The sequence below is a fragment of the Barbatula barbatula genome (genome assembly GCF_947034865.1).
Source record: "Barbatula barbatula genome assembly, chromosome: 18".
NCBI classification, from domain to species: Eukaryota; Metazoa; Chordata; class Actinopteri; order Cypriniformes; family Nemacheilidae; genus Barbatula; species Barbatula barbatula.
Window position 1 is genome coordinate 7,947,696 of NC_136781.1, and position 27,607 is coordinate 7,975,302.

General features: G+C 38.1%; 1 protein-coding gene across 1 annotated transcript in view; it reads left to right on the top strand.

Moving 5' to 3' along the window:
* Nucleotides 1–27,607, top strand: part of glra4a (glycine receptor, alpha 4a) — a 39,856-nt gene that overhangs the window by 9,337 nt on the left and 2,912 nt on the right. The window contains exons 2-8 of the mRNA XM_079480124.1: nt 11,120–11,250; nt 12,377–12,444; nt 13,875–14,098; nt 16,345–16,427; nt 20,872–21,009; nt 21,295–21,509; nt 22,467–22,616. Coding sequence (XP_079336250.1) covers nt 11,120–11,250; nt 12,377–12,444; nt 13,875–14,098; nt 16,345–16,427; nt 20,872–21,009; nt 21,295–21,509; nt 22,467–22,616 — 1,009 coding nt within the window. The remainder of the gene's footprint in view (nt 1–11,119; nt 11,251–12,376; nt 12,445–13,874; nt 14,099–16,344; nt 16,428–20,871; nt 21,010–21,294; nt 21,510–22,466; nt 22,617–27,607) is intronic.

The following is a 27,607-nucleotide window of genomic DNA, read 5'->3' on the forward strand; positions in this document are numbered from 1 at the left end:
GTTTATGCTGGTCTAGTTTAGTGATTCCCAACTAGGGATGCAGACACCCAGGGATGCCGCTTGGAATTCTGGGCCACCTACATGTATTTTTTCTACCTGGAAAGATTTTAAATGTACAAAACAGAAAGTACACCTTTAAAACAAAAATATTTAAATAGCTAATTGTTGTTGATTTTTTTGTCACTTCCTTCAAAGTTAATAAATGTTAAAAACAACAACAACACAATTTGTATTTGTAAAGCACATTTAAAACAACCGAGGTTAGCCAAAATGCTGGACACTGACATCATTTCAGACAAATTATAAACACATGACATGAGTACAAATCACAAGTTAAACAAGTGACAAACTAGAAGATTAAAATGCAAAATATAAACAAGCCAATGCTATTTCACACTATTACAATATGTCGTGAATCACAGTGAACGTGGGGGATGGAAGAACCCAAGTGCAGGCAGCGGGGATGAAGGGGTCAACACCGGGACTTTTAATAAATACAAAACACAAAACAAACACCCATAATGGGGGAAAACACTAACCAAAAACTAAAATACAAAATTGAAAACAAATACTTCCCACATGGGGGGCAAAAACAAACTACAAACTTAACACAGAGACTATCAACACAAAGACCAAGGGAACTAGGAAGGAACTCTTAAGTACAGGGCAGGAAACATGTACAGGGCAGGAAACATGTACAGGGCAGGAAACATGTACAGGTCAGGAAACATGTACAGGTCAGGAAACATGTACAGGGCAGGAAACATGTACAGGGCAGGAAACATGTACAGGGCAGGAAACATGTACAGGGCAGGAAACAACATGTACAGGGCAGGAAACAACATGTACAGGGCAGGAAACAACATGTACAGGGCAGGAAACAACATGTACAGGGCAGGAAACAACATGTACAGGGCAGGAAACAACATGTACAGGGCAGGAAACAACATGTACAGGGCAGGAAACAACATGTACAGGGCAGGAAACATGTACAGGGCAGGAAACATGTACAACAAACAAGCACAAGACAAAAGACAAGAGGGCAATATATAGGGAGACTAACAAAGGAGATAACGATGGGTAATGAGACACATGAGGAAAGCTATACTAGGAACGAGAGGGGCGGGGCCAAATTACGAGACTGGAGAGAACACATATTATGTCCTGATTGACAATAATATGTTTCTCTCCACATAAAACACGTGGGTCTGTCATGATTCTGCTCCTAAACCAGAAAATCAAGACAAGAGATGGCAGAATCATGACAACAATACTGTAAGCAAAGGAAACTGGCTGTAGCAAAGGAAGTCCTGCCTTCCAGTTAAAAAAGCCAATCATCAATCGATAAAGAGTCTCTGGGGCGGTTCCCTAAACAGAATCTTGCGGGGGTCCTTGCCAACCTGTGTGCATGTGCAGTAGCTAAAGTAACAGCTTTTTACAAAGATGGGTATTGATTACCCCAATCAATACTTAAATGTTGTCGTTAAAATACTCAAAGACAGATTGCGGTTGTTCCTAAGATCCCATCCATGGTCCCTGCTGAGATACATGCCTGTGGGAGGGTGAAATGAAAGATGGTTACTTATGGCTTTGACAGAAGATCAGGGCGCACAAAGGCCCATCACAGCTATCTGTCAGAGCTCTGGCACCATCAGCAGAGCAATCAAAGAACCTGGTGCCCTGTCTCAAAGACTGACAACATGCAATCACCACTGACCCATAGTGTGTCTATGCAAGGCTAGAATTCTGAGACACACAAGCTTTCTTTCTTTTTTAACTGTTATGGTGCTGGAGCTCTGTCTGGTTTAAAGAGTTATTCCTTTTATGTTATTTATTTGATTGCTGCCACATTCAATCAAACTTGATCAAATCAAACTATTTGATTAACATATGTAAACAGATGAGCAATTTTCATCAAATTTACAAATTTCATTAATTTATACTGTAAGGGTTTATGTAAAACAGCAACAACAGTTGCTTTGTTTTCAACATACAGTCAATTATCTCTCATTTTTGACAGGATAATTGCTGAGTAACTGTGCATAAAGTTTCAGATGTGAAATGTATTCACATCATTTATTTCTGTGATAAAAAGAGATTGTATCTCCGTAGATTGAAATAAAAGTGCTTACAGTTAATTTTCACCCCAATCCAAAGGCACAGATATGATTTGCATATTAGCAACAGATCGAATGAAAGTGAGAAATAGTTTCCGTCTTAATTGTGACACACCAGAGTATTGAGATGATAGCACGGGGAAGCTAAATCTTAAATACATTCTGAATCTGAGGGGAACAAAGGCTGGAGGCAAAAAGTTAGTTCAGCAGTGAAACATGATTTCATCTGGGATCTTTTGAGATGTCAGACCTGACTCCCTCAAGGTTAGAGATTTTATTATGAATTAAAATGTGTGCACTGTGGGCTGTAAATAGTTTAAACTGAGCCAGACCTGTAATATTTTTTATGCGAGCTCTGTGTTTGCAATAAGCCAGTGAAATATGTTTCTACTGAGGTGATTTTGCAACACAGCACAGATGCAGAACAATCTGTTTGTTTCTGTAAATCTACTAAAACATTTATAATAATGCAGCATTTGTAAACAGTGAAAAATAAACCTGTTTGGGAATAATCTCTCAAGCTCCACACAACAACCCGATTACATTTACTTGTACTGTTCTCTGTACAGTGTGAGAACACACAATCTTAACACATCCATTCTCTATCAATCTGAGACATTAGAGGGGGCATTCAACTGTGTTTCGTGGATTCTGACGTATTTCAAATGAACATGCAGGCTTCTCATGCTTAACATGGTCAACTTGTTAAAAAATGAGTTGGACGTATGACGTAGAATTTCTCCCCCAGCACTCCAACTTGCTTCGGAAAGTTTTTTTATTAATCTGGATCCCTGTTTCGCAATTCTCCCGGAAACGCACGGCAAGGCTAAAGAAATAGCCAGCCCACGCGCCAACCGATGACAGAGACCTGCTTACCATCAAGATGGGCTGTGCTGTGTCAAGATTGGCTGCGCTGTGGGCCTGCAGCTACAGCTTGTTACTCTTGCGATAGTGAAGTTAAGATGTGTCTGTTTGTACACGGCATATCAGTGATGGATGTTATATAAACGCTGGATTTGCAGATCGTTTGAAACAAATAGATGGAGCGGTCCCAGCACTAAAAGATGCTGGACATGAACAGCATGCGGTAAGTGAAACTAAGTCACATGTCTGTGTTTTGTTGGCAATCTGCGCATTTGTGCATAATGCTAAAAACACAAATTTATAGTGAATCAATAGTTATGCAGGGATTATGCTATTGTGTGCTCATGATTTAGCTCCCCCCCACACACCCCGGAGGTCATATTTTTCCTGAAATAATCGTACAGCTGTATCTATCTTAATATAAATGTGATCAAACCAAATACTCTTCAAAGATACAAAGTATGCAATACTACTCTTTAGGTACTCCATTATTGAGATTGGCAGATACTGCGTGTGTTATGGCAGCTTTAAAAAAAGAAAAACATCAGGTAACTATGAAGCAAAGATCTCCCTGTTGACTGCAAAATAGTTACAACCGGAATGTCCAACATAAAAATAGGATGACATCATCTCAGGGATTATGACATCATCACTGACGGCTGTATTATGTTGTTTTCACAAAGGGCAGCGTTAACTTGTATGTATGAGCCATGTCAGATCCCAAGCATGTTTTTCTGCCAAGGCATCTGTCCAGTCGGTGCTTAAGGGCCGCGGGTGATTGACATCCCACCCCAATATTCCCCATGTCTCCATGGTCACAAGGAACATTACCGTAGAAAGGGCACAGATCAGCGGAGACAAATGCACCTCGGAAAATTGCAGAACGAAAATCAAATCCTATTCCCCCATGGTGCCGCTGATCAAAAGAAGATAAAAATACATACTTCGACGGACAGCAAATTGAATAGAGAAGATGAGATTGTCGGTTTTCAAAATCAACATTACATTTCAGATTAATTTTCAAGCATGCGTGAAGCTCCATTCTAGTCCGAACATATAGCACGTTTATCTCAAATTATCATATATAAACCCCCCCACTGGAATTACGGCACTAACAGTAACAGTTGTAAGGATTCAAAGTGTGAAATGCGATTGAGCCCAAATGCTGCAGAAAATATGTTTTTATGATGGGTTGTAAGACCTGTTAAACTCCTTCACATAAAATGTTAACAGCCCTTGAAACCTGGATTTCCAGCCATGGGTGTCTAATGACTATAATTTCCACTGCATTTGCTAAAGTCAGAAAGTGGCCACTTAGAAAATTAATATGCTTTCTGATCACTTGCTCCCTAATGAAAGGCAATTAGCAGCATATGTTTGCGAGTCATGTGCAGTGTGTGTGCGGGGAATAATTGAAAGTAGAGTAACACTGTGATTCTCATGTTGTGCATGCAGCCTTACTAAACAGCAATATTACCTTTGTAAAAGTTCCTCTGTGGCCATGACAAAGTGCTTCGACAAAAAGCGAAACAAATGGATTAAAGGATTTGCTTTCTTCTACGTCTCTTACAGAGGAGACAAGCCACATTATTCAAGTATGACCTACCTTAAACATTGTGCTTTCATGATGAAAAGAGAGATGGAGTCAAGGATAATTCCTATTGTCTCCTATGGGCTGTATAATGGGCATATAAAAGGATTGACCCTTAAACTCATGCACATTTAATCATCTATACACTATGGTAACGGATGCTGTTGTCATGTGGTTTACTGCAAGGACTTGGACATATTCCAGTGTTTGCTTTTAGATTTGGGCTGTGTGTGAAATTGGTGACACTTCAACAGTCAATGGATTGTGTGTACCTATAAAATATAATGGCTATTGAGGAATTCTCGAATTCTACTAGGCTTGATATGGATATGGGTTGCTGGTTTTCGCTGGTTTCTGTTTGGCCATATTAGTTTTAGATTTGTTTCCCTGCACAATTTGTTGAGGGTCACATGCGGACGTACATTGCCTACTGTGAAGAACATAAGGACTCAAATCATGCATAAGAGGCCTCTTATGAGGCATTCATTTCAGCATGTTGCCTTAAAGGGATACTTCACCCAAAAATGAAAATTCTGTCATCATTTACTCACCTACGAGTTGTTCCAAATCTGTATACATTTCTTTGTTCTGATGAACACAGAGAAATATATTTAGAAGAATGCTTACAACCAGACAGATTTTGTCCCCCATTGACTACAACTCGAAGGTGAGTAAACGATGATGGAATTTTCATTTATGGGAGAAGGTCTGGGAATAGCGCAGTTTACACACAGGGCTGAAATTGTTGAAACTGTTCATTGCAACAGTTAAAAATTATTCCTTTAAAAGACAGAATTGATATCTTTAATTTGGTTCTTAAACAATGAACAAGACATCTAACCTGCCAGTTTCACATTTAAATAGGTGGAAAAAAAACACTGTACATCTTTTCTGCAAAAGCAAATCCTCACTCGTGGCAGGGTTTGAAATATACACACTATTTTTAATCTTCACATTCATTTTTTTAATGGAATTTATAAGACCCATGATTAATTTTTTACAGTGTAGGCTATACTTCATGCTTGAAAACCTATACGAAACCATCAGATTTGAAGCTTCCCTTCAAATAATTATTCATAGGCTCACAGCAAGGCACATATGAAAATAGTGCAAAAATAGTTTGCGGGTGCACGTGACCACGACTGCGTCAACACATTGATTAATCTCAGGTGATAAAACAAGAGAAAATATTTCAGCAAACGTCAGGCAAGGAAGAGTTAAATATTCTTGTCATTCCTCAGACAGGGACTCTGGGATCAGACGGCCGTATCGGGCCCTGAAAGGTCAGGCTCATTAAAAGTCCCCTACTTGCATCTCAATGATTTTGAAGGAGCCCATACTTTGATTTCACAGGCTTTTTATCCCTGTTAAGCTTCATGTGGACCCATTACCAGTAACCTCAGTGCCCCATGATCAGAGTGACAGGATAAGCTCCTGTCAGACGAGAGACAAAAATTGCACGACAACTTTAGCTAATTACTATTTCTCTTTACATTCAATTATTTTCTGCTGTTTACTGCTCGTCTGATGGAAATATCATGACATTTCTGGTACCTGATTTTATCTCTAGCACGCTGGAACTTCGTTCATCTGCTGCTGTCTTGGGAATCCCCAAGCGACTCATTATTACTGTATCCCGGCATTACCAAACCTCAGGAACACATACTTTGATGAGTAGCTCTTATGTTACACAGTTATGGGATTAGATTTCAAAAACCGTACAGTTCTGTTTTACGGGACGGCATCTATACTTTGAAATAAGCAATGAGAAAGACAGTCATTATAAATTCACGGTGGCTGATGCAGGCATCTCCCGAGGCTTAGGACAAAAAGATTTAAAAAAATAAAGTTGTGTTCACCATTTTACCGATGGTCAAGCATAAAACCAATTTAGATCCAAGAAGACCAGCATTTCTGGTCACCAGCATACAGTGCATTCTGAATGCTGGTGACCAGTATATGATACTGGTATTTCGCAATCAAGCTAGGGATGGTTATATCAATTATTAGATGTTATCGAGCTAATTGTGCTTAAGATATAAAATTGCAGAGTATTGTTAAAAATGTTAATTAAGGCATACATTATTGAATTAAAAAAATGTTGGATTATTCGCGGATGAATTACAACGATATACTAGTTTGTATAAATGTATTAAACCAGCACCAAATCAGCAAAACCAGCAAAAAAATGTAAGCATTCATAGTGTTTATAACACGGAATCTCTAAAGTGTTCAGCGTATTTTATTCTAATCTGTAATTGTACACCCTATGAAGTTTTCTGCGATACATCATGCTGATGTATTCAACATCTGAGACCATTTCCAATGACTTAGAACTCATGGGGGGTAAAATCCAGTCATGAATCTTTCCACATAATCATGACAGGAATTACAAAGACATTCTGCAACACAGAAAGTAACACACAGTAACTGATCTCTAAAATCAATGCTGTAAAATCTTAGATCATTATGGCTCCTCAGGGCAGCAGGTCAATGAAAGAAGCTTATTAATGACTTTTAAATTAAACACTGTTGACAGAGTGCTTTATTAAGAGATGGCATGTAATTGCATGTGACTTTCCAACTTCATCTTTTTAATGCTTTTGATTAATTCCTTTCTTAGCCCTTTTGAACTTTTCTGTTGAACCTCTGAGAGATTTATTGCACCGTTCACATCCACTTGCAAAACTCTGTTCCCTTAGCTAGCCATGCTCTTTCCTGACACAAATTCTCAACAATATATTGCTAGGAAACTGCATTATCTGTATTCAAGTGTCAATATTTCACGCAGACTAAAGAAATAGCTGTCATAGCCATTCTTATTTGAATATGCTTGACCCTGCAAGAATAGGCAAGACAAAGTCGGATAAAATAAATGCTGCTAAATAATGTTTCTGGGGTTAAATCAATTGGGTTACGATTGAAATAAAAATATTGATCAATAGAAATATCATTGTGTGGAACATTCACATTCAACTATATAAGATTGATGTTGATTCCTTAATAAATAACATTTAATATATCTACTTTATAAAGATTAAATCACAAAAAATAATACTGTAAACACGTGGACCGAATCCAGTCTTATCACTGGCCTGAGAGTTGGGGTGGAACAAATGTGACTGCATAATCTCTCTGGGATATTTGAAGTGAAGCTGAATGCTACACATCCACAAATATCATGGATTATCCCAAACACAACCATTGGACCTTTGCCATGCCTGCCCTTTGTGTGTCCGAGACACACATTATATAAAAAACATAACTGGGGATTAGACTATACACAGACTGTCGACAATACACTGTGGTGTTAGCGAGAACATTGAGTATTGTGGTTGGTGAAAGTAGTACAGAGAATTTAAAGAGAAGGAAAGGTTGGAAAGCTTGGAATTTGATGGGTTCTCTCCTGCTGAAAGAAAGCGTGAGCAAAAGGAGAGGCAACATGTAATAAGCACTGCAGAGAGCTCAATGGAACGTAGATTCTCTAGTTCAGAAAGACTTCAATATTAACTCAGCACAGCTATAAATGTCAGTGCAGGAGCTCTGAGGTTTGTAAATACAATCTGATGCTGATGATAGTCATACGCAAACGTGACTCAAGGTTGAGATGCGAACTCGATCACTGCCTCCACTCTCCTGCGCCTCTTTAAAAATGGATGCTCTGCTCTTGCGTGGCCTCATAACAAAACGTGCAGAAAATTGGAGGGAGAATGCAAACAACAACAAGGTTTTCTAAGGCGGTTTGACAGCAAGAATGATTGGGATTGATTCATTCAGCAGCCCGTTCTCTTCTTTTAAGATAAACAAGCTCTTTTAAACTAAATTCAACTGGATAATGAAACAGTCCTACAGCCTGTGTTTAGCAAATGTATATTATAAACCCATATCAGGCTTTATCTCGCTCCGAGAGAAATTCATATCTTTCAGTGCTTTTGAAGAGAACAGACATCCCTCTCGTATATATGTTCAACACCATGCGATCTGAGATTCACCTGGGAGCCTCCGCTGAAATTCACTACACAATCCAAAAACCTCAGAATTACGTAAAACGAGAGTATTTATGTGGTGAAGCATTGAGAAAGTCCCATTTATAAGACAGTTGTGTTTATACACAAGTTATGTTTCAACACCTAAAGTGAGCTGCCTATTGCCTTGTACCATTATGAAACATTATAAATGACCAGAGGCGGACGAAGGACATAACTTCCTTACTTGAGTGAAAGAACAGATACTACTGGTCAAATATTAGATTTACATTTACATTTTACATTTTACATTTAGCTTTTATCCAAAGCGACTTACAAAGAGTTCAGGGAGCAATAAGCGATATGTCATAAAAGAGCAATAGTACAATAGGTGCTAATATAAAGTTACTAGTTTCAACAAAAGCTAGACCACTACCTGTTGAGAGAAGAGGGTTAGTGGTTTTTTTTCATTTGTCTGTCAAGTATTCGCCGAAGAGGTGTGTTTTAAGTAGTTTTTTGAAGGTTGTGAGAGATGTGGTTTTAAAAAAAACGCTTCAAAATCCCTGGTAACTAATGGAGCATTACACAATCACTTTCCTGTTGATATTATTTGATTGGTAATACTTTTCATAGCCTAGTGACTTGTTTGGTTTTTGGCCAGGTATGAAGATGGACCCGAACCATTCCCCACACCCTCAAAAAATGAAAACAGAATGGATTCTTTAATCCAATAAAACTGGTTTTAATAAAATGACTTTAAAGCAATATGAAAAAGATATAAAATATTAAACTGTACAAGTGTTTTAATCAAACAAAACACTTCCCTAAGCAATAAAAAAATGAAAAGAAATACACAATATTATAGTATATGAAACAAGTGAATAAATAAAAGCAAAGAAAGAAAAAACTGTACAAATGTGCAATTATAAAGGTGCTATTATATGAAAAGCAACACTAAAACACACAGGCAGTGCTTGTTGAAGTGCCAAAAGTGTGTCCTTCTGACTCAGTTACATCAGGTGTAACACGCTGACGGTGTGTTAAAGCGTAGCGCATATTTGACTCCAATCTGTGCTGAAGCTTCTGGCAAAGATCGGTCTACTTTGCTCACACTACGCGCCCTCTTTTATGCACGTGGCTTGGCTCTTCCTGTGGTCTTTGCTCGTCGAATTTCTGCTCAAAGCTTCAAGACGCTGGATAGTCTCTTCCAGAAGAGCAGTGTGTGCACCTGCCTCTCCATCAAAACCATAAGCCGACGAGACAAAGCGTTCTGACCAGAGATCAGCTGCTTCATCAAGTCTTTTAAAATCAGTGGGCTGGGTCTCCGTCGTAATTTCAATGTGCACAGGGGTTGAGATTTAGGGCTAATGTAATTAAAAAAGCTTGTTTGCTCACATTGTTGCTGTACAATTTCATTCTTTTCTTGTCATTACCTGTAAATGTAAAGCTTTATAGTAAACCTTTTTTGTTGTTATATTCTGAAATGTTTTTGACTACTTTTCTCAATTAAGAGTCAGACACATAAGAAAAATTATTTTTCACTTATTAATAAAGGCAATCATGTTGATTGAATTTCAGTTATTTAAAAATTCTGAAATATACAAACTTAATTTTATTTATAATAAACAAATTTAGTAAACCCATGTTGTACAGACAGGGTGTTTTACACAGTTTTGATGTACAAAAAAAGTATCCTCTTTTATCCCCTGCTGTCCTCTCGAAGGCACACCATGGCTAATCCCTCCCACATGACTTTGATAACAAAGACTGCACCTCTAACTGCTAGTCATTAACATACGAAAGGCCTTCACAACTCACAGCAATCACACCTTACAGCAATTCCTATGAACTTCCACCGATTCCTGTATAAATCCTTATACAAGAGGTATCTGGTTGTTTTACGGCATTTACTCTTGAATGCTACCTTTACAAGCACTCTGCCTTAAACATCTGGCAAACCTAAAGTTTAGCTGGGATTTCCCATCCCTGCATTTGTCCAGATACATCACTTCAAAAAATCTTAAAAAGCATAATTAAGTTTCTCCTTGATATAGCCTTCGGTTCAGGAGTATGCTTGTGGTGTCTTAAAATGCTGACTTTATAGTCAGAGAGTAAGAGTGATCTGCTAACAAAAGCATGAATTAAAATCAGTTCCTCTGAAAAAGCACAACTGAATCCAGGGCTCCAGGCTTTGGCATCACTTGCTCTGGCCAGGCATGGCTGTCAGGTACAGACTCATCCCCACTGGAATCGAAACAAAGTCTTTCCCTAACTGTGACATTCACAGCATTTCAATTGAGCCATCAATCTGTCAGACACAATGCCTACCTCTGCCTATGGGTTTAGAGGTTCATTCTTTATTCCCCATACTGTCTACAAAAAGGTTTTGTAAAGAGAAAGCAACATGAAAAATGTATGTTTAAAGCACTATGTATCTGTTTTGGACTATCTGGTGTAAAGAAAGTATTTTAACAGCTTGTTACAGAAACGACATTTAAACCGTTCATCGCACTTTATTACTTGTTTTCTCTTTGTCTTTTCTATCCTCTTTACCTCTCTTTCCCTCTCTCTATCTCTGGCAGACTGGGCTCCTGTAAAGAGGAGATAAAGTCCTCCAGCAGGCCAGCCACAAAGCTGTCTCCGTCCGACTTTCTGGACAAGCTGATGGGAAGAACCTCCGGCTATGACGCACGCATCAGACCTAACTTCAAAGGTGTGACACAATGTAAACAAACATTATTTGGTAAGGATGTATGATATATAACTCATTGTGGCTCTGGCTTCACTGCTTGACAGTTGTGGCTCCTGGGAACTTCAGGGAACATAAATGAGACTAGTAGAGGGAACCCTGACTGCATAACAAAACGTAGCGAGCCGCCTCACTGCCTACATAGGCAGCTGCCTACAAAGAGAGCATTCCAATTATGGTGAAAACTAAAGTGACCAATTTGCAATGCTCTACAGCGGCAACTCCCCTCGCCCCTCAAATAGCTCTTTGCATGGGCGCTACCACTCACAATTAACTTTAATAGAGATTGACATTAGCATTCTCCAAAGATAATGGTGTCATAATCTTTTATGCATAAAAATATAGGAGTTAAATAATCAGTTTTTAATTATAAAAATGTTTCATCAATAGTTAAGTTTTTAATAAATGGTTTTATTTAGGTGTAATATTTAAAAAAGGTTAGGATTGAACATTCCTGTCCATCACTTGACTTTTTTATTGAGCTCATCAAAATGCATTATGGAATTTAATTTGCAGCAAACAATTCATACATAATACATAAGACAATGATTTCTTTGAATCGGTCAAATTGAGTCTTGATGTCTGAGCAAAACCTAAAAATGCTGCATCCATAGGAACCTCACTAGGTTTTAAAATAGAGCAGGAATCAGCAAAGTTTTCCAGAATGTTCTCATTAAAAGGATAGTTCACAGAAAAAAAGAAAATTCCAATCATCATTTTCTCACTCACACTGTCATTTTAAACCTGTATGACTTTATTTCCTTCGGAGAATACAAGATATTTTGAAGAATGTCGGTAACCAAATAACTGTGGCACTCGTGCACTTAAATTTTATCGAGACAAACCCAATGCAAGTTAATGGGTACCGCCATTTTTCGGTTACCAAACTTCTTCAAAATATATTTTTGTGTTTTGCAGAAGTAAGCCATACAGGTTTAAAATGAAAAGAGGGTGAGTAGATGGCAGGATTTTCATTATTGGGCAAACTATCGCTTTAAGTGCCACACAACTATTTGTTATTTGCTCTCCAAACTTCTCAAGACACTACAGGGGATGTGTAAAGTAAGAGACTCTTTTTCTATTTCAACAGGACCACCTGTAAATGTCACCTGCAACATTTTCATCAACAGTTTTGGGTCTATTACAGAAACAACCATGGTACGTAAAACTGCCTACTTGTATTTTTCGTTTTCGTTTTAAAAGTTCAATATTACAGATGACAGTGGTTCTTTCATCCGTGATCAGCTAACCTTCACGGATCATGTTGCTAGCACCAACCGGTCCTGTAGATTCATCATCTACAACGTTAGGAAAATGAGACCTTTCCTGTCCGAGTATGCTACTTAAGTCCTAGTCCAGGCTCTCGTCCTGTCCAGCCTGGACTATTGCAATGTGCTACTGGCTGGACTCCCATCTTGCACAACCAAACCCCTAAAGATGATCCAGAATGCAGCGGCAAGAGAGCACACGTCACTCCTGTCTTCATTAAGTCACATTGGCTCCCTATAGTCGCTCGCATCAAATTCAAAGCTATGCTCTTGACCTACAAGACCACCACTTGTTCGGCACCCCGATATCTTCACAGGACATTACAGTCTTTTGTACCTGCCAGATCCCTATGCTCTGCAAATGCACAGTCTTGTAGTGCCATCCCAAAATGGGAAAATAATCATTCTCACGTACCTTCTCTGGATCGGTTCCACATTTGTGGAATGATCTGCCCACTGCTACAAGATCAGCCGATTCTGTAGCCATCTTTGAGGAATCGGCTGTAAATGCATCTCTTCTTCCATCAGCACCTGACTGATTAGTTCTGACTTCTATTTCTCCTCATTTTTCTATCCTTAATAAAAACGTGGCTTTGTATACTCTGGTAGGCTATATGAGACCAGTTTTATTGTACTTATGCTTTTTGTTGTCCTTATGTTGTTCCAATTCCTTCTATTGTTAACCTAAGTTGTAAGTCGCTTTGGATAAAAGCGTCTGCTAAATAACTAAATGTAAAGTAAATGTTCTGTCGTGCATCTCAGGTCTTGACCTAAAACTCAAAGGGATTTTCTCACACCAGCACTTGAGGAAGCGGCTTTGTTAAAATTATATTTCTGCTGAGTGAGTTTTAATCGCTTGCCTGATTTCTCATAGAGCACATCACTTATAAGTTAAGAGTCCAGTAGGTCAGCTGATATGCTGATAATGAGCTGTCCACTATGTAATTAAAATGAAAAATTGAGCGAACGAGCAGGATCTTCAGGACAGAGACGAGAGGGCAAAATAAGCATCCTCTAAAGCCTGCTCTTAACACTTAGTGTTTCTGTCAGCAGAATGTTTCTGTTGACTGTTACGGATTACCATTGTTACCGGTCTGTTGGTCTGTTAACCTGAGGTTAGGTCATTAGAAACTGAGGACTTACATTAGAAATGAATGTCAGGGGAGAACAAGTTACGTATTTACCCCGTCAAGACCATATCTGATACAACCTTAGATTGTGTTTGGTTTTACAATTAAAGATGCATTAGGACAAAATGTGCGTTAAGAAATAAAACCGTTAAACCTGAGGACCTAATACATTTTACCATTCCCTCTACAGGACTACAGGCTTAACGTGTTTCTACGGCAACAGTGGAATGACCCTCGATTGGCCTATAGTGAATATCCAGATGCATCTCTAGATCTGGACCCTTCTATGTTGGACTCCATATGGAAACCTGACCTGTTCTTTGCTAATGAAAAAGGTGCAAACTTTCACGAAGTCACAACAGACAACAAGCTGCTGAGGATCTTTCAGGATGGCAACGTTCTATACAGCATTAGGTAAACAGACTCTCCTATTGATTTGAATGGATAGATCACTTAAGAATACATTAAGCCTATTATTTCATTATTCGTTTACTGTCATGTTGTTTAAAACCTGTATGATTCTTTCTTCTGTGCAACACAATTGGATGATATTTCAAGAAATGTTTCAGTTTTGTGTCAATAGTACAATGGAAGTCAATGGGGTCCAACATTGTTTGGTTACCAACTTTCATCAAAATATATTTTATGTTCTGCAAAAGAAATGAGTCCATCAAGTTTGAAATTACATGAGGATGAGTAAATGATGAAATAATTAATATTTTCGGGGGTTAACTAACCCTCGAAGAAAACAAGAACATATTCATAAGGTGAAATAATGAATATAACCTGAATAATGTATGATGTATAGTACGTCAACAACTCACATACTGAGCAAGACGCAACTCAACTAACGTTTGACAAATGGGTTAAGGTTAGAAATGTGGAACTCATAAACCCAGTCTTTTCTGTACCAAATATATTGGCCCAAATATCGAAGAACGTGGATTGAGCCAAACAGGACAGGCACAATATCACCATCATCACAATGTTTTTTTGTCCAATCCACAAGATGTGAGTTGTCATGTGGCCCAGAAAAGAAACTTGCTGGATAAAAAGGTTTGACAGTTACACAGCTGAAGTGTGTAATTTTTGTGTCACTAGTGTCACTTGTCTGACCAAATGTAATGCAAAAATAATGACTGTATCCAACAATCCTCAACAATTTCGTGTGTTTTAAAACCGAAAAATTAAAAATGTCACCTTGAAGGCTCTTATTGAACTCCCACAAAACAATTTGTTATTTGTCGTTGTTAAAACATATTTTCCTGGTAACAGTTATTTTCAAACAAAAGCTGATTTTACATTTTGTTCATAATAAAAAAACACTTAATCCAAAGTGATTTACAAATGGCCATATCCATGCTTAATCCCTCAAATAAATATTTAAAACAAACAAAGCCAGCTAAATGCTTATGTTAATAAGCTGATTTTCCAAATGGATTTGACTGCAAACCATCAGTCCTGGGGTTCTCTGTGGGCACCATGAAAAAATTGTATGTATTGGAAAGCCTAAAAGGTCTATCCATCAGAGCGTGTAACTGCAGATATTCTGGGGTTTGAATTAAGGGTTATCACCGTGCAAAGGAAATGGGCTCTTCACAAACACTGGTGGCTCTTGTTTTTCCTGCAGTCACCACATTACAGCTGGTAATTACACTGTGTCTTTCCAAACTTTCTAATAGTAGTGGCCCTTCCCCAGGGCTGAAACCTTAATCCATCAGTAGCACGATAAATAAATGCTAAGGAAAGAATTGTCAAGCAATTACTTCCCTATTACTAAGAAGTCACATGACCACAACACACACAAACTAACCGTCACTTTGCGGATGAAAACAAACTAAATGAACGAGGGGCACAGATAAGCAGAATATGAGCTTTAACAGAATTGGTGCATTCTTAAATTATATTTCTGCCCTGTGCCATACTATCTGTTTCTCCATCCTGGTCTTTAAATTTTGTCCGATAACGATAACCGATGATTCTTTAACATTGGAAGCTGATAACCAATATATTGGCCGATATACAGTATCTAGATGTTAATATAACGTTTCATAAGACTGAAATAAAAGGCAAAAAGTGAACTGCTTTTATATGAAAAAATTCAATGTAAGTTTTCTTTTTCCACCTGACAATCATGTACCAAGCCTACTTCCCACTAGTTAAAGATTATTTAACCTTCAAACTTTTCTGGTATATGTTTTATTCAACAAACAAATGATAGATGTTCTTCCCGATGTCTAACAGGTCTCAAGACAGAAAGCATTCAGACAGCAGTCTGATTCAAACAATTTGCTTTTCTATAATAGTTCCTATAATTTACACATTCATAAATACGGTATCTACATACTGTACCTACATCAACAATGTTTTGCTAATAGAAGTAAGTGAATGATCACGACAGAAAGACAGTACTGTACAGTATTTTAACTGTGAGCAGCATGCAGCTGAACAAGTTTAACCAGAGAAAATGATTTATCGGCTGTAATATATCGGCCTAAATATTATAATCGGCTAATACCGATAACATAAAAAAATTCCATTTATCGGCCGATAATTTATTGTGCATCCCTACTTTCAAGCAAACCTTTTCTACCTTTATTTATTCAACACCTATTTTCTGCCACTGTCTACTCTGCCATTGCTTTTCTCTTTTCTGTCAGGCTAACACTCATCTTATCCTGTCCTATGGATTTAAAGAATTTCCCAATGGACATTCAGACCTGTACCATGCAGCTTGAAAGCTGTAAGTACTCTATTCTTTTCTTTATATTTACCTGTCCCATTCCCTTTTTACACCTTGTTGCGCTTTGTTCTGAATGATATAAAGTTTTGTTTGCCATGAAGGTGAAGCACAATGTGTAATGTACATATTTAAAAAGACACATTTCTGTCTTGGTGGACAATAAAGTACATAATAAACTAAACTAAAAGCCCTCCTACACCTCTTAAAACTTTGTAAAGGCATTGGAAACTTTTTCCTATACTGAACCTTCATTATATTTATAAACATACGATTACTGAGATTGTGCGAATGCATATGAATTAGCCAAAATAGTTACATTATTGTGATGAGATTGTGTTGATTCATTATATTATTGTGTATTGTAATATTTCCTAAAACATAGAGTACTACTATACTGTAAAAAAGGAATAACTTGTAATAGTATTTTGCCAAAAGTTAGTGTTCCAAGGATTACATAGTGGAAGAAATATTAAATTTTAATATGAACTAATGTTTGTATGTCAATGCTTTTATTTCTACTTTAAATTAACCCAGTGTTCCTGAGTATTGGTTTCTTAAACAAACAGTACAAAAAGGAACGATTTAAAACCGTTTTCTCTGTCTCACTGAACATGAAAAATCTGGTATAGCAAATATCAGTTATACAGCATCCTCTGCTTAAAATTGTGTATGAAGTGTCCTTCCTTATTACCTTGGTAAAAGGAATCGTGAGGAAAAGAAATAGACTATTCACCACCCCCCAGTGCCCTCACAAGCAGATAGCATCTTAACTCCAGAAACCAATTTAAAGGATATCAATAATGAAACTTTCATTTTGTGTTCCTTTTATTATGTGACCCACCTTAGCTACCCCAGGGCCTTTTAATTCCACCTCCTTTAGACAAAAGAATTCCCCTCTCCGACCCAGAGCAAATCCAAAGACATTCATGTAATGCAAAAATGAACTGCAGATTCGACTTAGCCTGAAGTCTGTCATATTATTGGATCTGAATCCTGATTTAAGTGTAGTGACCTCAGACAGCGACTGAAGTTTATTCATTTTCCATTCAGTGACTCATGCGACTTAAAGATTTAGGGGACGGACGATAACCAGACATTGTGTAGCACTGTCCCGTCTGCGTCCTCTGTACGTCCACTGTATTTATTTGATGAAAGGAAAAAGCCCTCTGAAGGCCGCTGTTCAAATTGCCCTCTTCCAAGAAATAGGGACAGACAGTCAGAGCAAGAGAGAGTTAGAGAGGGAGGGAGGAAGACGGGTTTACTGCCCAACAAAGCCATTATAGAGGGCATAATCATTCTTGATTAGACAAGAACATCTTTTTTAGGGCTTTGAAAGGGCCGGTTGAACACTGTTTTGACAAGTGTTAGGACACAGCCCAGGGCTTGGATCACCTTGTCTAGAAAGGACACCTCCTGGTAAAGAAGCCTGATGCTGTTTTAGAAGAGGTGGAAGACAGATAATGAAGAGCAGATCAAATCTCTTTCCATTCTTTTTTCCAATAACAGGAATACAGAGAGCGAGATGGCAAATGAAGATTTTGTTTAATAAAGATATTTGTTCTTTTATTAAATTCCCATTTATTTTTGTACTATTTTAAAATATTTCAGGTTAGGTACTCAATACTAACATGACCACACGTTAAAAAAGGAATTACCTTTATATTAAATTGCTTATAATACCTCACTGAAATTCACCTGATATTTGCCTTGGCCATTATAATTATTATATTTGACTATTAGAGCCTGAGCAGGAATTTCAAGTTTCTTACCTTCAAAAACATTCATATTTTTCTTACTTGCTAAATACTGATGTTTGGAATCCCACCAAACTTCTCAAAGTCATTCCAGGAGGTTCTGTCTTCATTCTTTTTTCATGCATTTGTTGCTTTGAAGACAGAGAGGGACGGCAAGGATAGTGAATAATAGATGCCTTTGTTAATCCCTGAGGGTGCCTGATAGACATCAATATTATTCAGATTTGTCAAGTATTCTACACTGTTATTGCATGCTTCATGCATGTTTAAAGTCAGAGTAAAGTCAAATTAAAATGTTATATATTTTATATATAGTATATATATATATTTATAGTAGGGATGCCACAATACTCAATATTATATTGAATCGTTCGGTACGGCCTCCACGATTCAATATGCATAAGTGAATTATGGTTTCCGGTTTTGTATTTAAATTATTTCCGTGAGCTTAGTTACACTCTGAACATGCTCTGTCCGTTTGTCTGCATGCTTGTGCACTGAGATAGATAAATGCATCCCCACAAGTAATATCTAATAGCGAGTGGTGGTCGGGAGGTGAAGCGTGAAGTCATGCCACTCGGCGGCCTTTGGACAGCTATTTAAGTCATAGCAAGAGCGCCTCCAGGCAGCTACAGTATTTAGCATTGCATTTCTTCCAATTTATTGCAATATGGCAGTGGCGCACCTTGTTAATATATATTATTTGCAGTGTTACGCACACACTGCATGTTTACTTCCGTTAAAGCAATCATAAGTTTTGCATTACGTTTTTTAAAATACGTTCAAAACCTCTTCAAGATGCTTATTTTACTGGCATGTTGATTAACTGGCATGATGCTGTTTGCATTTATTTAATAAAGTAGATTTTTGCTTTAAAAAATTAAATACGTTAAATAAAGAGGATTTCAGTTTTTTTTCTAAACTTTTTACTGTTCCTGTCTCATAAGCATAGAACAATGAAAATAAAATACACTTTAATGTGCCAAGCCATCAGAACCGAACCGAAAACCGTGGTTCAAAAATCGAGTTTCGTATTGAACCATGGATGAGCTATACTGCTGCATCCTTAATATATAGTAATATATTTATAGTTGTAACAAAGATCCATAAAAGGAAGGAAGGAGGCGGGAACCGGCAAATGTACAACAAGCTTTTAATCAAATAAACAAACAATAAAACAAACTTCAAACATAGCAAAACACAACATAAAGTCCAGACATGGTCCTCTCTCGTCATACACTGCTGTCACTCGTCCTTTTATGCTCCCGAAGCTCCTCTGTGAGAGATGCGTGACCGGTGCACGCACAGGGGACGCTCGTTGTCACTCACATGCCCGGCTTCGCGACTTTCCCTCGCGGCTTTCGTCCCGCCCTGCTCGCCACATACACATCGCCCCACGCAGGCCGGGGGGTACTCCCAAGACTGCGCTCTACTCCCCCGGGGAGAAAAGGAGCCGGAAGCACAAGGAGCGACAGAGACGAGAGAGGTGAGACAGGAAAAAAGACAAATAAATCCTGGTCTGGTTCCCCGCTTGGTATTGTGCTCGTCACTACAATAGTGTTCTGAGTTTGTCTCACAATAGAGTTGTGTTGTTAACCACCCAGACAAATTTGAATGGAGAAAAAAACATCAAAGTTATCAAAAACTCAGGACTCTCCGCTCTCAAACGCTGGGGGCGTTTTACCAACCCCTCCCCCACCCAACCCTTACACCTAAGTTACCCCTCCCCCAACCCAATCACAACATGAGGGTACCAAAATTCGATCGGTAGCATAAAGCGACAGAACAATGGCAATGCCATTGTAACAGAATTCCATTTGAATTACAAACAGAGAGTGTCTTTGCTATAACCAATCACATATTTAAAAACTACAATACTCATTTCTCGCTAAAGGTTACTCAAAGTGAAAATTAAACTTACATTTATACAAAACTATGCTTCAATGGGCGATTCGGTCACATGTTCCTCGCATGTTGTTATGGAAACGACAGGTGTCTGTCATTTGTTAGCTGTGAAAAAGGTGCTTGACAGGGCGTTTGGACTAAAAAGACTATCTAAGCTGCAGAAAAAGGCGTTTTAAAAAAGCATGTGCGCGAGAGTTTCAACCCTGAGCTCTTGATTGAGCAGACATCTGATGCTAGGCGCTCTAGGTATCGGGGAGGGGCCAGGTATGCTCCATTGCATCATCGATCCCACGTTTGAACCCGCCCAAAACATCCTGAAAAGAAAATTGGTGAAAAACTGTTTAACGGCTTAACTCCAAAATTCAGTACTACATACTTCTGAGTCTTTGTAATGTGTTTCAGCAATACATTTCTAACATCTATAATGTGTTTAGAAACAATTCTCAGAATTATCTTTACCCGGACTTTAACAGGCCCATAAGCTTACAGTGTACTACGGTGGGACAGACTCGTTTGAAACAATTTGAAGGATGCAAAGTAGAAATTGAAGCAAAGTGGCATAAATGAAGAAAAAGTTATATACAAAGTGTACCTTTGGTGGTTGTATGGGAACGGCTGCCTGTGCAGAACTATCATAAAAAGCTCACTGTGTATTACACCTTTTGCCACTTTGGTCGGATGTGTGGCAGATGACCTTTAACATGGCAAACAAATATAGGATGAGAGGAGAAGCTTGACAGGTGCAATTTATACTTTTTCACCTCATACTGTCTCTTTCTTCACAGTTGGCTACACCATGAATGATCTGATCTTCGAGTGGCTTTCTGATAGCCCTGTGCAGGTCGCGGATGACTTGACTCTTCCCCAGTTTCTATTAAAGGAGGAAAAGGATCTTGGCTACTGTACCAAACACTACAACACAGGTAAACCTTGCCAAGTTGCCATTGATGTCAACACAGACCTGATATCTGAACAATCTATAACTTCACCAGATCACTCATGTCATCAAACTGCAACTTGTTGACTTGTTCCTACAGGATATCTTGGAGAAAAAGTCGGGAAGCTGATATCAGTTATTCTATTGACTTGTGTAAATGATCTCAAAATGAACCACCTATTAGGCCTTGTTCTTTGATTCATTTGTTTTTAATTAGTGGAAATGCTTCAATTTCACATTTTATTTATTTTTTCTCCAATTTTTGTACTAGGTAAATTTACCTGTATTGAGGTGAAGTTTCACTTAGAGAGACAGATGGGCTACTATCTCATTCAGATGTACATCCCCAGCCTGCTGATCGTCATCCTGTCCTGGGTGTCTTTCTGGATCAACATGGATGCCGCCCCTGCTCGGGTAGGCTTGGGTATTACCACTGTGCTGACCATGACCACCCAGAGCTCAGGCTCACGAGCCTCTCTACCCAAGGTAACATAACCAAAACCACCTTGTTCCTTTGAACAGAGAAATATTTCAGCTAACCACAACCCAAACCATACATCAACTATTTAACTGATAAGAGAGATACGCCATCAGTCAAAAGTTTAGGATCACTTACTCATGATTTATATTTTGTTCCATATTTTAGAAACTACAGAAAACACAATTGTAACTGTGAGAATTATGTTGTGACTTTAAGCATTCAAAATAAAGGAACTCTATGTTATATTTTGGCATCTTTAATGTTGTCATCCTTTGACTAGAATTAGCAAAACTTGGCATTTTATCATCCAGCTTCTTGAGATCTCAACCTGGGAAGCTTTTATTGAAGGAACTTCCATCTACTGTAAGCTGGCTGTTTTTATTCATTATCTACAAAAGTAATTTCAAATTCAAACATTGAAACAAACATCTCCTTCAGATTAAAGATTTTAAGATCATGAGAAACATTTTTGGCAAGTGATCCTTAACTTTTGATCAGCATGTGTACATAGAATACTCATGGGAGGTAAAAAAGTAGCAGGTGGCAGTAGCAGCCTTATGTTTCCCCCGGATTTCCCATTAGAGAATATGGTTTAAAAAGACATTAATTTTAATAGTCTTAGTAATTGCAATGTATTTTAATTAATCTTAATAAAGTCAGTAACTGATATAATTATAATATCGGAAATGTCGAATATAGCAAAACATTAACTTGCCTTTACGAACTTGCATCAATGTCCAAATATAACTATTATTTTGTTGTGTCCCTATGAATGAAGTAATATATACGAATATAAAAGCCATTGCTATAATTTAGCTTCAATACATGTCTGAGGCCTCTGTTGCCAATCTCTACGTAAACAGCTAATGAAAAGATCACAGCCAAAGTCAACATCACTTTACTATTCCCAGTAATGCCCCTATTGATTAACTATTGATGGTGCTTTGACCTTTGCATCACAGGTGTCCTATGTAAAAGCCATCGACATATGGATGGCCGTTTGTCTGCTGTTCGTATTTGCTGCGCTGTTGGAGTACGCAGCAGTCAACTTTGTCTCAAGGCAACATAAGGAGTTCATCAGGCTGCGTAAGAAACAGCGAAGGCACAGGATAGTAAGTGTGACAACATTCAGATTTACATTTAGAAATAGGTCCTGTCACCTGGAATTACAGTTTATTTTTATTGAAGAGCTGAGCCACACATCCAAACCCTGACAACACCAACATAATGCAGCCTCCTGTCAAATCTCATGTGGTGGAAATCAGATCGGCCTGTTTCCATAGTGAGCGGTTCTGTCTGCTGAGCCCAGTATCTGCCACATAAAGCTTTGCCAACAACCTGCTTCCTGATCCTAGACCACAGAAAGTAAAATGTTAAATAGCCTTCGAAGCACAGAGCTGAGGAAATCCCCCAAGGTTTTGTACTGCAAAATCGCACTGAGCGCCTAAAATATTGACCAATATTTTTATGTAATCTCTTTAAATCCTGAAGAGTGACAAGGTACATCCCATACGACAAACACATTTATTTATCCCTTTAGTTGCTTGTGTTCATTTTAACAGCTCAAAAGTTGACAGTCTTAACATACATTTCTGATTAAAACCAAATAACAAACCTGATAACACGCGTTATTCATCCTCCATCAACATTAACTACATTAACCTTAACTGTCACTAAATGTACAGTGAATACACATCCAGATGCAGAATCCAAACTTCTAGTCCAAAGTCTAGTCAAATCAAGTCAACTTTCTTTATATAGCGAAATACAGATCTCAAGTCGTTCTCTTATGGAAAAAGAAGAAGATTATTGCTGACCGCACAAAAAATCACTTAAATAGTAATCATGAAAAAGAACATTTTTACCAATTAAAAATCCACTTAAATGGGTACTTAACCCAAAAATGAAAGTTCTGATATCATTTACTCATCTTTCGAGTTGTTCCAAATCTGTATAACTTTCTGCTTAGAATAACTTTCTGCTTTACTAAGAATGCTTATAACCAAACAGATCCTGCCCCCCAGGACTGTTACTCCCATAGTTCTGTTGAACACAAAAGAAGACATTTTGAAGAATGTAGGACACCAAACAGTTCTGGGGAACTTTTGACTACCATTGTATTTTTTCCTACTATGGTGGTCAGTGGGGGGCAAAATCTGTCTTGTTATAAGCATTCTTCCAAATATCTTTCTCGAATTTATACGGGTGAGTAAATGATGACAGAATTTTCATTTTTGGGTGAAGTATCCCTTTAAATCCTTCACAATATCTTAACTATTTCTCAAAGAGAAGAGACTAATAGAGACAATAGACAACCAATGAGGACAAAATTTCTAATTATAATGGGTTCCGTACTTAGTCTTTTGTAGTGTCGAATCGCACTGCTTGCGTGTGGTTGAGACAGGGCATTATGATTAAAATGACAGTTACCACATTTGATGAGATGAAAAAGTCCTCGGGAAAAGGGACAGCATCCTTGCCGAGACGCAGGTTGCCTTAATTAGCGAGTCTGAAGTCAACCTGTCTCAAGTTTTCTCTAGAAAAATGGTTGCAACAAAAAGCTTTGACGTGCCGGTAGTTGATGGCCAACCAGAGTCTAGCTCTGGCATCATCGTGGGGAAAGAGATGCAAAGCCCTTGAACTCTTACACCACAAAAACTAACACTTGCGACCCATGATGAACGCCTCTCTACGGTCTATGCGGCGGCGGTTACATTTTAAATCGTCAGTTACATGAACACACCACGTGAAGTCATGAATAATTAGGTGAAATGTCTTCTCATTGGAAAGGAAAACAAAGTCTCATGAATAATAATGAGACAACGACACGCCACGTCACATGTTGGCCAGATGAGGATATTAAACCCGGAAGGCAAAAATAGCACAAAAAAGATTTAAATTAACTAGTTTTCTCTACTGTAATAACTTACAGTTGCTAACATTGTTTTCTATGATGTGCAACACAACCAGCTCTGTTAACATCTAAATAAATGTTGTTCAGTGTTTCGTGGTTCATAGCCTATACATTTAAAATAAAGAAATGTCCTCCTATCAATTCCTGGGTGAAAACTTTCAGACAGAAATGTGCATGTGTTAACTTCTGATATGTCATGAAAAGCTTTTTTGAAAATGAAGGCAATCGATAAGAATCAGAATCAATAAGCAGAATCGAAATTGGTAAAATTCAAACGATACCCAACCATAAGCAACATTTCTAAACGTCTATCTCTTACTTAAAATATATCTAATAGGTTTGATTAGGTCAGAGGAATGTTAAGGTTAATTTAAGACGCCAAAAGGAAAACACAGCAAAGTCAATCTTGAGGGTTAAAGCCGTTGACTAATATGTCAGAGACACTGTATTTGTAGAACAACTGCTGTCTGCTCTGCTGTCCAGGCACAAAAAACCTGAAGATTTACGGTTGTGTTTGTTGGATCTGAATCAATAATGAGAGACAAATGAGAATAACTCTCTTTAAGAATGAGCGTGTTGTCCTCCTTCTGTCTCAAAGAGCTTGGCAGCCATTACTCTTCATCCCATTCTCTCCCGCCAGGAAAGTCTCTGTTCTGAATGATCAGTCTGCTGGTATCGATGCATGGGTCACTGGCTGAGAGAGCTGTAAAGCTGATGGACCTACTACTGGCCAGGATTAATCAATAAGACAAATCCTTAGCTACATCCTGCCTTAATAAAACTGGAGACAATTTAGACTACATGTTCCTGCAACAGTAAACACAAACAAATCTGTGCTAAGAGTGTGTCTGGTTATACTATAACATCAGCCTGAACATTAGCCTAATGACTAAAGACTTTACTAAGATTTGCTGAAGAAACTTAAACATATTGGTGGGGTTTAGCTTAAGTGTGCACTTCACCGCAGTGTGCATTAGCACCTACAAAGAAATGTGTGCTCACCAGCAGTGTTGCCTAGCAACTTAGATGAGAGCACAGGCTATGAGGTACATGCTGGTTCCCTATTTTGTTTTTCAATCTTTTTAAAGGAATTATGGAAAAACACCCTCATGTTATTTTAAACTCATACACTGGTATTGGCAAAATAAAAAAAACATGTGTACTTTAACAGAAAATAAGAGCATTTATTTTCTTTATACAAAGCTATAGCGTGAATTTACAGTTATTTTTACTGTCTGTGTTGAAAATCGCTGCGTGCAGAAGATCTCCATTTGTTTTCCAAAGTAAAAAAAGCATATAATGACACGAGGGTTTAATTTAATGACGACGGAATTTTAATTTCGTGGCAAATTACTCTTACTTTAAGTATATACACATTTGTCAATTGTAATGATAATGGGTCTGCAAAGCCTGCTTCAGAATTGTATGCACAATTTGACACATGAAAGTGCACAGGACTGTGAAATATTAAAACAGAATGTGCTCTCTAGATAGACAGATGAATAGATGAATGGATGTGCTGTATTCATCTCCAGAGGTTCATTTACCAATCTGTTGCATAACAGGGACTGAGTTCAAAACTTTAGACATAAATTCAAATTCAAGTTTGTACATTGATATTCTTCCTCACGGAGGATAGAGCAAGTCTGTCAGGATGCAGAAAGTGAATAAGCTCCCTGGCCACAGCACCGGAATTCAACCAGCACTGTAACACCTGTGCCAGGGTAAACCATCTGTGTCCCTGTCTTACTTGACATGGGAATACACTGAACCCCATAGAGAATGTGAAGCTACGTCATGCCGTGTTGAATGTTGGGCCATCTTGGGAGGATCGCTGCTAGTGTGTTCAATGCAGTGTTTTGTTTCTTCTTGATTATGAAATATAACTAGTATGGTAGGTCGGTCTCATTGTGTTAAAAATTGTGATAGCATTACGAAGAGTCGTTCAGGAAAATACCCTGGTTTTTCATTTTCCATTTCTCCATATCAAACAAAACAACGGTACATATCAAAACAATATTAGTAGTGTGGAGTCTGATCCTCCCAAGATGGTGGCCCCACTGTCTGCAACATGCAACATAGGGCGTGAGGTCAGCTTCACATTCTTTTTACCCAGGCCATCGCAGTAAGTCACAGTATGTCTAAAGGTCTTTCCATGATATCAAAGCATTCTTAACTAAACTGAATAAATATGTTTACGTTGGAGAAACAATCAATAACTTTTGAGCCCGGGGTTTCAAGCTCAGGGTCGCATAGTGGAGCATTGCGCAGTCGCTTAGTTGTACACAAAATTATTTCACCAATTCAATTTAAATAGTTAACCATGATTTAACATTATGTATCTAAAATCTTAAACTCGTATATATCGAATTCAAAGATCACAACATCTCCAACTGGAAACGATGTGCCTCACCAACACACTTAGCAGCACTTGGTTGTAGGTCGTGCTCGACCGCGCCTATGTACGTAAACAGCAACATTTATTTTACTACATCCTAGGCCAAACCAGACACGGCAAACATCCAGCGCTCTCTTGTTAAAGTAGAAATCTAAAAGGCATACACCTTGAATTTTATAAACTTCAGTGATGCATCCCCCTTTTTCTTGTATTTCTCGTCATATTAGTCAGATTGTAAACCTCAGTCAGTCTCTTCTTGTTCATGTGTAATTTAAAACATGCCGATGAAACATGATGTATTGTGTGGTTTAGAAAAAATATGAAATATATATATTTAGTAGTGATGGGGAAAACAATGCTATACAATAAAGCAATGTATGTCGCTTAGGATAAAGCGTCTGCCAAATGCATAAATGTAAACTTTGATACTCTTCACTAAGCTACGTAAATAGTTTCGATCCCTTTGAAACACCGCACGCTAGCGTCATCCGCCGGTCAATTTGGAAACTGCAACGGTCTCCAACTGGAGGTTCAACGGTGGGTTCCAAACAGGATAAATCCAGTGCTCGAATTTAATCAAGTGGTGAGGGTGGGGGTTAGTCGCGGAATATACAATTTATACACAATACATTTTATCACAATATGCATAACTATATCCTATTTATTAAAAGCAGGCTTACGTAAAAGAACGGGCTTCTTTAACTGTATTTTTGATAAAATCAATGCAGGCATGGTGAACAGAAATGTATTTTGAATAGTATTGTACGTCCATTAATAATTCTGGCATTATT